This window comes from Hippopotamus amphibius, chromosome 8 (assembly GCF_030028045.1).
Source record: "Hippopotamus amphibius kiboko isolate mHipAmp2 chromosome 8, mHipAmp2.hap2, whole genome shotgun sequence".
In the NCBI taxonomy this organism is placed as follows: Eukaryota; Metazoa; Chordata; class Mammalia; order Artiodactyla; family Hippopotamidae; genus Hippopotamus; species Hippopotamus amphibius.
In genome coordinates, this window is record NC_080193.1 from 11,320,485 (window position 1) to 11,332,691 (window position 12,207).

Below are 12,207 nucleotides of genomic sequence, written 5' to 3' on the forward strand. Positions count from 1 at the left end.
CACTAGCACAATAAAAATAAGACTTCAAGTGGATGATTTAAAAGAACTTGTGCTATTATATACTAAAAGACTAATGTGCATGGTAGAAATGCACCTTCATAACAAATATCACATTTTATTCTCATAATCTTGATCATCTTTTCTCAGTCTTCATTTGAGCAACAAAATAAAAGACCATTTAGGCTCCTAAAAAGAAAGACCCTTATAGATTTAAAATGCACAATAACCTATAATGGAAAGAATCTGAAGCTGTACACCTGCAACTAACAATATTGTAAATCAACTATAGTTAAATAAAATAATAATATTTAAGAGAGTTAAAAGAAAATGCACATGTATATTCTTTACCAAATAATTTCATTGCTAGGAATTTAACCCCAAGGAAATACTCACATAAGTACCCAAACAATTGTGTCCCAAGATATTTATTTCAGCATTGTTATGCATATTATGCACTCAAGAGTATATAAATAAATCTGGTACATTGATAGAATACTGTGGAATATTATACAAATGGGATGTATATATAACTGAGATGGTAAGATGTCCAAGATAACAAACAAAGCCAGAAAAGCATGTATTATACCTTTCCATATATATATTTTTTTAAATCACTACTATGTATTTCCATATGCACATGTATGACCGTTAGGTGGTATCTAGAAATCTAGACTGCAAAGTGTCAATAGCAGTACATACCTACTTCTGCAGGAATGGGGCTGGGAAACGGGAAAAGACCATACCCACCTGTGTACTGTTTTACAATAGATGTCTACTACTTTTGTAATCAAAACTTTTTAAAGTTAGAAACGAGTCTTTAAAAATACCAAAAGCGGGGACTTCCCTGATGGTCCAACAGTTAAGGCTCCGGGCTCCCAAAGCAGGGGGCCAGGGTTCGATCCCTGGTCAGGGAACTAGATCCCGCATGCCGCAACTAAGAGCTCACATGCCGCAACTAAAAGATCTCACATGCTACAACTAAAGATCCCGCATGCTGCAACTAAGACCTGGCGCAGCCAAATAAATTTTTTTTAAGTTTGCATTATTATTTTTCAAAACCTCTTGCAAGTTTCTATTAAAAAATGAGTTATTGTCAGACAATCAGATACAATATGGGAAACTACAGTGAGAACACTTACCTTTTAATTGTTCTAGTAAAGACCTAAGACTTTCCTCTACTCGCTCCTGGATCTCCACTGTATCCTCTAAAATGGAAAAACAATGAAAAACTTTCAACTCTTTTTTTTTAGTAAGATGAAGATGTAAGACCAATACCTGGAAACATATGCAAGGACATTTTCTTTCCTCTTAAGACCCACAGGCATCTAAATTCCATTACTGAGAGAAAGATAAAGGACAGGAAAAGGAAAGAGAAAAGGAAAAAGGAAAAGAAAGGTATTAATTACCTTTCTGCCAAAGCACTACCTAAAATTCTCCAGGAGGACTAGAAATCTATGTGTTTTAAATACTCTAAATGACAATCCACAAACCTTATGATTTAGGAAAACCAAAAATACAAATAAACATGATCTATATGGTATTTGTGATTCTCACTGGGTTGACAGCTTAGGAAAAAAAAAAAAACCTCTTCTCTACAAAGTTTAGGCCTTCATTTTTAAGTATTCAATCTGATACAAAAAAAATACAGAATGGACTTAAGCTTCTAAAACATTTTGTTAACTGTTAATGGACTTTCTTATATATCCAACCAGACACTCCATAACAGCTTCCAGCTCCCATCTCCTCCAAATATTCCAAATATGTGAGGTTATAGATATTTTGTTGCATTTACTAAGTTTTCAGTGACAAAGACCCCTTAACAAACTCATGCAAATATACACTTACCTAAACCACTGGTATCCAGCTCATAAATATCACTAACAAGATAAAAAGAGCTGGTCTGACACTGAGAACAGCCAGAATTAAAGAATCCAGCCATTCTGGTAGGTACAGGACCAAGGAAAGGATACTGGAAAGGAAAAAAAGTGATGTCCTTTAAATCCATGGAAATTTAAATTCATAAAATACAAAATAAGAAAGGCACTGTAACTACTGGATAAAAATCTCTCCATGATTAAGTTATAAAGCACTGATCAGCAAGCTAATAATAACCAAATTATTATGGTGAAAACAGAAACAGTGTATTAATTTGTTGATAGATATTAAAAGTTTACCATCACAAAAAAGCTATTTTGCTTTTCCTCACTATCCAAATTGGATAGCAAGAAGCCTCTGCAACTTCCCAAGTTTAAAAAGTTTGTCTTTTTCTTGTAGATGCTATAAACTGGGACAAATACTGTTCTTTACTACTCACCCATCCCCAATTTCTATTTTCAAAAAGACAGTCACAGATTGCAGCTTTGATTGTAAATACACACTGATGATACCTGAATGTCCTTCTCAATAAATCGCTTTCCCATCTCCAGGGCCACCTCCAGCTGCTGAAGGAGCAAACGGACAATATCAATCCTGGAAGTTACTCCATTCTCAGTGGTCTTCTCAGAGTTCTTTGGCCCAACAGAATGGTTAAGACTTGGAAGTCCACTGATCAGCCTCAAGGTTAAGGAACGGATTCTTAACCACATTGTCTCCTCCTCCAAGGAAAGTTTCTTATGTTCTTCAGAAACATCTCTTAAAAAGAAACATCCCCAAACCGTCCATTTTATTCATGTTAACTTTAAAACTTTCAAAGTTCACTTTCATCAGTCAAGATGCCTTTGAATGGTCCCAGCTTTCATTTCACAGCTGAATGATCTTGGATGAACCAAAACAGTCCAAGTCCCCATTTTGGTATCCATTAAATGGGAAAGATAACCTACCTGACAGGTCATTTTCCCCTTACGTGGGACTCATTTTTATGACGATAAAATACATAATATAAAAAATTCAAATGACAGAAAAAAAAAAAAAAAAAACAAACACAGAAGGAAAACGGGCCCTGATAACCACAAACCCACAATATAACATGCTTGGTACAGATCCTTTCAAACTTATGCAATACAGATGTACAAAAATGAACTACAAATATTTACATATTTTAAACAAATAAAATGGGTTCACAGTTTATACTATTTTGCAAACTGCATCTTTTTATGACAGTGTGTACAGAAAAGATGTAACATAGCAAGACTGAGGCTATTATCTTTAGAAAGACCTACTTGCAAGGTTGGCCCTTGGCTGATGTCTGGGAACCTGGCATGCCAACCATTCCCTAAATGATAAGAGTGGCTCACCTGCCTAGACTGTTTGTACAAATCATGTGGTTTAGGATGAACAGTGCTTTCCTTCTGGGAGTCTGAAATGCTGGTACATGCTAGATGGAAGGTGCCTATGTAACCAGCTGATGAAAATCTTGGGCATCAAATCTTTAATGGGCTTCTCTGGGCAGAAATACTGCACACATTACTGCATTTTTCACTGTTGGAGAAAGGAGCACGTTCAGTATGTTCCTTCATAGGAGGGAGAGAACTTTGGATGTCTGTGCGTGGAGTTCTCCAAACTCCATCTGTACCTCTTTCCCTTGCTGATCCTGTCATGTATCTTCTTGTTAGAAAAAACCTTAGCTGTGAGTGCAACTACACGTAGAGTCCCATGAGTCCTGGCAAATCACTGAATGTGGTCTTGGCAGCCCCCAAAACACAGCATATTCAGAACTACCTTGTATACATGTCTCTGCATGCTTGTGCACTCATTCCTTAATTTCCACTTTCCTAGAAGAGGATCTGCTGAATTAAACAGTACACAGCCTTTTCAATCTTGATATGTCTCACTAAAATTCCCTATAAGAAGGTTATATACAGTTTTACTGCCATGTAAATGCAGAACAACCATTTTCCCATCATTTAGCTGAGAACAAGGATTAACCTTGTTTTATCTGATAGGTTAAATCTTTGTCTGACAGTTTAAAATACAAATCTTTATTGCTATAAAGTGCATTTCTTTAACTTCCTGTTAAATCCCCTGCCCCATTTGTTTTTCAGTTGTCTTCTTCTTACTGATTTATTGAGTTTTCTGTATATGTGAAGTATATTAATATATAGGAAGAAATTTACCAATTTACCAGATACCTCTAGAACTTCTTAACAAATCTACTTCTATATAGAAGGCTAATATTTACAGAGATCAAATCCTTTGTTTTCAGATCTGATGTAATGCTGAGAATGGCTTTCCCAACCATTTAAAAATATTTTTTATATTTTCTTCGAGAATTTCTAAGTTTTAACATATATCTTTTTTTTTCTGCTTTAATTTTTATTGAAATCATGTTAAATTTATCAATTAACTTTAGGACTGACACAGTTGTAATGCTGAGTGTTTTATTAAAGAATGTAACATAATTCTTGTTTGTTCAGGTTCGCTTTTATATCCTCCAGGAGTGGTTTCAAATTTTCATGTAGGTTTGGCATCATCTCAAATGTATTTTGAGATTTAGCCATCTTTTATCTTTTAGTTTCTTGTAATGGGGGTTTCATTATACCTTCTAACTAGTTGTTAGTTGTGTATTGTAAATTCTGTATTTTATACCTTTTTTGTATAATTTTATACTTTTTTGTATAATATTATACTTAGTGAATTCTCTTCTTGATTATAGTAATTTTTCAGTTGGTTTTTGTTTTTTCCAGGCACACAATCATATGATTTTTAAATAATAATAATTTGACCTCATAACATATATCTTTAAGTCATGTGGAATCTGTTTTCATGTATGCTGTGAAGGACGAACTAACCTTTAGATTAACCAGTAATCTCAACATAGGGGTAGGGTTTATTTTCTTCCTTTGGCTTACCTATATTTTCTGATCCCTGCAATAAACATGTTATTATATATACATAATGTATTAATATAATATGCAAAACTCCTCAATTGATCCTAATTCTTTAAAAATAAATTGCTTGGAATTAAATTCCAGTTACCTGTCTTTTGGATCCCAGCTAAAGAAAACATTTAAGTCTCTGTTGTCTCGCAAGGCTTCCCATGGAATGTCATCTTCTTCTGGCCGAAGATTCATTGACTTTATACTTTCTGCTAAGCTGGTTGATCTATGATAAAGAAAATTTATTTAAGTATTATTCAATAATAAAATAGTCATGAAAACATGTTAGCCAGGACTTTGTTTTACTTGAACAAAGGAAAAAAGAAAAGGAAAGAGTGAAGGAAGAAAGGAAGGCTTTACTATTAAGAAGTAAAAGCTCACATAATGGGAAACAGAACCAAGCACCAATTATACTGGCCTGCTACACAGCAAGAGAAAGGCATCTGAAGACCCAACCAAAATAAAGTTCATCAGCATTAGTTCCTGAAATTCCATGTTTACTGGGTATGGGGAACTTGTAAACACAATATGGGCCAGGGATGATGACCATGGCTTAGCTGGCTTCTGTATGGAACCTGGGATTCCCTGTCATTTCCCATGACAGGCACCTTCCCCTTTCTTCCCTGTTCTCTCCTACTTTTTTTTTGTTCCCATTTTTCTTTAGCTTAAGCCCACTAATGACACCCATGAGGCCTGGTAATGACTCTCAGCAACCAATCTAATCCCTCAGTTCCTTATTAGCTCTTGTGCAATACTTACATATTTGCTTCAAGTAGAAGATCTAACAACATCCGTTCAGTACGGACTTGTGCAAAATGAAGAGAATTGTTCAGCCTGTTCCTAAAAGCGATAAATTCTGGGATCTTCTCAAATGCACCATATTTGTAAGCTTGAATAATATATTCTGAGGTCTGGGAAGGAAAGACATCACCTTGGTATAAATATTTCACGTGTCAGGCAATGAAGACAAACCTTGCCAGACAAAACAAAACAATACTCAAACTAAAATTAAGATGTTGAATCTAATCTTTAAAGTTCTTGGTCACCAAGTAGAACATCAGCTTTTAAAAATGTTATTTTTCTTCTATCCTATACTGGAGTCAAATGTCTCCTTCACTAATATTACTACTAATAATACTTAGCCGCTGCTACCACTATGCAGACTTTCTGCTAGCAGTCATGTCTTTCATTTCAACAGGACTGAAGGTTTTGTTATACCACATCAGTCAAAATTTTGGTTAGTGCCATCGTGGAAGGGATATTACTCCATGTTTTTCTGCATCTAAGATAAACTTTCTTTTATACAAAGGTTCCCAAAACACCAGAATAATAAAACCATCCCACCACCCCACAAATAAAAATTACTCTCCTTCAGAAAAAAAGACAGGCTGCTCCTTGGTTGTGTTTACTTCTGAATAATATATCACAAACACAGGACATATATGCATTGCATCAAGATGGAAGACACCAAACAAAAGACCTATAAAAATTCATGTCATAATCCATTCTGAGGACAGAAAATTCAAAAACCAGGTTACCAGGCCATCCAAACTACTATGCCAGAAAATTCCATAAACAAGTAAGTAAAGGGAACACTCACCACATGTGCTTTAGTTAGATTAATACATATATACAGACGAAACATGAACAGAGGCAAGATAAAGAATTCTAAACAGAAATTCTGGCACAACAGAAGAAAATCTCAGGGAAGAATATTCCATGGGCGTGGGCCTACGCCACCATGATCGGAAGTCAGAAGGGTACCCTTTTGGGTTAAGGAAAGTATTAAGCTCAAAGTTGATGTCTGCCCCAAAGATCCTTTCTAGAAAAGCCAGTCCTTTTGCACAGCCTCAGTCAGCTCTGCCCCCATCTCCGTTAAGACCAAATAATTTGCCCAGTAGGAAAATAGGCCAATAGTCAACAACATACCCTCTGATACACAGCCTCGCAGGGTTCATTTCAGGCCGCGGGATTGCGCCACGGGCGCTAATTCAACTGCATTCGATGCGGCTTTTAAACCCCCATGGGACACCTCGGCGAGCTGTTTGCCTGCAGTATCTGGAGAAATTAAAGACGGACGGACACAAGAAAATTAAAAAGATTACTTGTGATCCTGCAGGTTTAAAGAAGGACTATCTGAAAAAGCTCAAGTGTACCTTCTAGCTTGATTAAAGGACAGTGATACGCCCAATCAAGAAGAGGCCAGGATACCCTAAACACATATGCCTATCCAATGGCCTCTTGGCTTACAAAACATAGCAAAGTTTACCAACAGCCCTTGCAACAGGACCTTACAGTTTGGGAAAAAACAGCTGGTTAGGAACATATGATCCAGCAACTAATCAGGACAAAAATTTGACTTTGGTGATTCCAATCAAATTTATTAATTACAATTCCAAAATATGCTATGATTAAAGGAAAGAACTCACCCTTACTGAGTGTAGAGGAAGTTTTAATTTCTGAGTGGTCCATGGAATACCACTTTAGAAAGAAGGCAAGAGGAAAATAAGGGGCCACAAAAAGGGAATGCAGTCCTTTAACAAACTAAGAAGGTAACTATAGTTCTCGGGCTTCTTTTTTTAAGATAGTCCTCCTTTAATACTGCAGTAAAGTATCACTGCAGAGCTAGAAAAGGGCCTATGCAGCTACCAATAGGACAAAGACTGAGAAAGCACTACAATTTGAAGAAACAATGCCCTATTGGAACTGCAGGCAAAACTGGAAGCCACAGGTACTTTAAAGACTTTGAATATCAGAGAATGTTGTCCGTACCCGTTTCTACTCATTTATGCAAATTATGAGCAATTATGAGGCTATTTAGATCCCATATGGATTCCTGAAATGAACCCTGGTCACTGTTAAAATTAGCAAAATACATGGACATCAAACCCTTGAATAATGATCTTCATGAATACCTAAAATAAAGGCTTTTAAAGGCAATTTTTTTTAAGTATGAACATGTAAGTTGCTTTTGGAGATATGTAAATCTAAGCTCTAATTTTTGTATTGTAAAAATCTATTCCAAATAAGATGACAGCAGACAATGACCTTTCCAAAAAGAAAATCCCTATGTAGACCTTCCAAAGAGAACTTTCAATCCCACAGCACAAAGCCTTACACAGCAGATTTTCCATTTAAGGAGTAGGTGTTCTTTCAAAGAACTAGTTGGGAATTGAAATACATCAGTCACTCAAGGAAAAACCACCTAGGGATGCCAAAAACTACCAAGAATAAAAGATGTAGAGCATAGAGATTTAACTTTCCAGAGAGGTATTTCTAATACCATCAGAAGGTTTAACACATATAGTACAACACTACAATAATGATTTTTCTTAGCTTCAAACTCCTACAGGAAGCAGTCCACACCACAGTCTCCATTTTCCTATTCTGGGACTCAGGCTAAGTATTACGGTTTAAGGTGTGTTTTCCTTGCTGTATTGTGTTTTGCTTTTACCTCTAGGATCTAGTCCCCTCTATCTGCCCCCCTCCCCCCCACCCCCCGGCAATTACTTACTTTAATGTGATTAAATAGCTGTTTTCTTAGTTAGTAGTAATAAAAATAAATATCAAGCAGGGAGTCCTAGTCCCAGATTAAAATGCTTCACTTTTATCAGCTTCAGCATCACTTACATTCAGATGAATTAGTCACTCCTGCCACACACGACCATCAGCAAAATATCAAAGATAACAAAAAGCCACTGAGGACAACAATGCCGTCTCAAATCACTCCTGGGGATCTTCTTTCCCTATTATAATACTTTCCGTTGTTGTTGTTGTTGTGTGTGTGTGTGTGTGTGTGTGTGTGTGCACGTGTGTGTGCGTGCGCACACGCGTGTGCATGCACGCTGTTTTCTTCAGACACAATATTTGTGGGGAAAAAAATTAAAGCTTGATTTTTATTAGTACAAAATAAGTGCCTTTATTGACCAATTCATGAATAATACAGTTCTCCTAGAATAGTTCACTGAAAACTAGACTAAAACCAAACACCAGGCTTGGATTAATCCCTTATTTACCCCCCACATCCACATCAAAGCTATCTGAGAAACAAAACTTTGAAAAGGATTCTTCAGTATATCAAATATTTAACCTCTTCCTTAGAAACACAGTAAATGAGAGCCAGAGAAATGAGATTTGAAATACACTTTTCTTTCGATTTTTTCCTGTTAGTGAAACTTCCTGAAAACAGAGAAAGGACAAGCATAGATTCTTGAATGCACAGTGAAAACTCACGGATTTATAACTCAACTGCCCACTCATGCTAGATTTTAGAACCAAGGTCCTAGACATGCCCTTCTGACATCAAAGCCGGGCCAGCAGCTTCTGAGCAATATGTTTAAATGCTGATGTCCGCTTCTGTCTCTCCCTGATCAGAAGCTAGGGCACAAAATGAGGTTTGAACAGAGATACAATCACTGTCAGGAACTGGAGCCAGGGGGGAGAGGGATAGAGCTTAATTTAAAAGCCAGCTGATGATGCAAAGATCACCACCCTGTGCTACACCAGCCCTCTAGGCCATGCCCTGAAATGTGTCAGAATATAACTATCACAAGCTGAGAACCACAAACCTATATTCTATTGGTCAGAAATGCTTTTGCCCTGTCCCGGCTTTCTATTTAATACACACTAAAAGAATTAGATGGAAGATAAATTAGGTATAGCAGTCACAGTTACAAAAGGGTTTTTGAAAAAATCCTCATGAGTGTTTGCCAAGAAGAACCTCAGAAACCAGCTTCCTTGCCAAGTTTCTTATTTGCTGCTAGATCATGAAAATGGAACGCTATGGACAGCCATCTGGCAGATATCCAGATGACGAGTCTTAGAAAAGGACATGAGAAGCAAGCAGGTAGCTACCATTGTAAAGATACGCCTTATCTGCACATATATTCCTCGGTGGTTTTGCATTCTTCAACTGAGTACAGACCACAGGGTTTTTCCACAAAAACTTCTCCTTAACTGACAAGTGGAGACCACCACATCTGCTTGCAGTGAAAAATATGGTGCAAATCCCATCCTTTCTTTATGGCACAAAAAAGCTCTACCTTATTTATTGCTACTTTAAAAACATACTATTGACCTAAGTTTCTTAAAGTGTTCTTCAATTGGTCAATTTTATAATTCTAAGAAAAGATAAGTGTACTCTATGTTGATAAACAGCACAGTCATTATAAACTTCAGAAATCAATAAAAGTAAAAGAGAGCTGCTATCGCAAAATCATTTCTTATATCCTTAGAAAGTCTCTCAGAGCTTAACAGACAGAACTAAGAGGCACTTCCTATTCTGCTAATACCCAGTTTAAAATCCATGCACCTTAGCATGGATTCTATTAAATACACCCATTCTAACAACCACAAATAACTCTTTATCTCTATCTAACAGCCTTGGCCGGTAAGCTATGGCCTAAGGGCACTTGCAAGTACAGCATGGTGCACCTTAATGTGTGCACTTGTGACCCAAGGAAAGACGTTCTCTGAATCATGTGCATTCAGCAGGCCAAGACAATATTAAAAAAAATTTTTTTTTCACTTACATCTTTCTGGTTTGAGTGGAAAAACCTGAGTGCGAAGTTACAGGATTGGGATGCAGCAGCATACTGACCTAGGGATTCGGCGTATCGGGTCAAAAGATAACTAAGTCAGAAGGAAAGAAAAAAAAAATGTTATACTTACCCACCTCTAGTATCAAATACTACACTTCAAATTACTATGGAAGAGAAATAGCTAAGCATACGAAAAGTTAAAACATCCTGCCATAGAAATTATCTACTTTACAGAATCAAATTTTAAAAAACAGCAAAGTTAATTCAGTTTTGTGGGAGACCTAAAGGTCTATGCCATGCTTTCTTATACTCAGATGATTAATAGAACACAGCTGTTAAGAGAAAAGAATGCTGTCTTCCTAAAACAGCTCTATGGGACATGGAGAAAATACCTTTGATTCATCACAAAGAATAATCAAAATACAAATTCAAAGGATTTCTGGGGTCAACATATAATGTACAAGTATCAATCTCAACTGCAAGGCAGAAGTAAAGACTTCAAAACGATGTGTGCTAAGAAAAACAGTTCAAAGTATATAACTGTTTTCTGTATCTGGGGAAAACTTTTTTTTTAACCATTTCTAAACTGTACAAATTTTAAATTACCACAAAATACTGAGAGATATTAAACTCTTCCTGCTTTGCAATGGGTCATAACAGGTGATTAATCTACAAAGCTTAATACCAGGAACAACTTTTCTGCTAAAATCAAAATGTTAGAGTTCCATATATGAGGACCAACATGGCTGTAGCTGGCTGCTCATTATTCAGAGTATATACTACCAACCCAATGGTGTCATGCTGGATGTGCTTAGCATCAAGGCTGGAGTACAGATCCACCACTGGTTCAAATGCCCCGAGCATACAGTAGATTCGAACAAGCAGCAATTTGAATTGAGCATTGGAAGGGCTGTGAGTTAGTCCCTCTTCCAACAAAGTCAGGGCCTGCCACGCAGCGGTCTCATCACCTAGAACCAAAATATAATAGCATTATTCACAGATCTTGACAGCAAATGGGGGTTTCTCAAAAAAAAAAAAAAAAACAAAACAACTTATTGACATCACCACCTCCCCTAACTATTCTTAGGATGAGGGTGGGTTGCAGAAAACAAATTTTAGATACACACCTGTAAGCAAAATAGGGAATTTCCCTGACTAGACAGTCCCTCAACATTTACATCAGTTCTTAAACCTGCATCTGCAAAAATGATGCAAGCTTTAAGCTGCCAGGTCTTAAAGAGAAATCTGGAATCTCACAGGATCCTAAATTTCTGAGAAGAAATGGACTTTAAAGGAGAACTAAAATCCACCAATATTCCCAGTACAGGATTTTCTCTTTAAGATCCCAGACAGATGCTTTCTCTAGACATCATTTTTCTTCCATGTGTAACTCTACTAACAGGATGTCAATTAATATTTGGGAAAAAAAAAAACTGCTCATTAATAATTAAGCTAAAATGATATACTTTTTCTGTTCTACCAAAATTCAAAACATTACATGCATCAATATTCTTACAGAATAAGTAATTTCTTTCATGAAATTATCTAAAGAAAATAATATGAAATGCAGATAAAGCTTTATATACAAAAACATTCATTGTACTAATAATGGGGGGATGATTAAGTAAACTATAGTTACACCCACGTAGGGAAACATCATACGGCCATTTAACATTAACAAGGAGTTTTTAATAGCAAGAGAAAATAATTACACAATAATGATTAGTAAAACATACACAATTTGAACTAGTAAGAAGAGCTCATCTCAAGTATATGAACATTCACAGAGAAAGAAAGAAGGAAATATGCAAAAATGTTAGATACCCTTTGGAAGCTGGAAAAGTGAGATTAAA

General features: G+C 36.3%; 1 protein-coding gene across 8 annotated transcripts in view; it reads right to left on the reverse strand.

Moving 5' to 3' along the window:
• Positions 1–12,207, reverse strand: part of NAA25 (N-alpha-acetyltransferase 25, NatB auxiliary subunit) — a 65,936-nt gene that overhangs the window by 13,933 nt on the left and 39,796 nt on the right. For all 8 annotated transcript variants that reach the window (XR_009055053.1, XR_009055054.1, XM_057744899.1 and 5 more), the window contains 7 exons: positions 11,142–11,322; positions 10,346–10,445; positions 5,574–5,725; positions 4,915–5,040; positions 2,388–2,631; positions 1,846–1,969; positions 1,140–1,205 (listed from right to left, as the gene is read on the reverse strand). Coding sequence is in view for 6 of the 8 variants with exons in the window: in XM_057744899.1 (XP_057600882.1) it covers positions 1,140–1,205; positions 1,846–1,969; positions 2,388–2,631; positions 4,915–5,040; positions 5,574–5,725; positions 10,346–10,445; positions 11,142–11,322 (993 nt within the window). In the remaining 2 variants the exon portion in view is untranslated. The remainder of the gene's footprint in view (positions 1–1,139; positions 1,206–1,845; positions 1,970–2,387; positions 2,632–4,914; positions 5,041–5,573; positions 5,726–10,345; positions 10,446–11,141; positions 11,323–12,207) is intronic.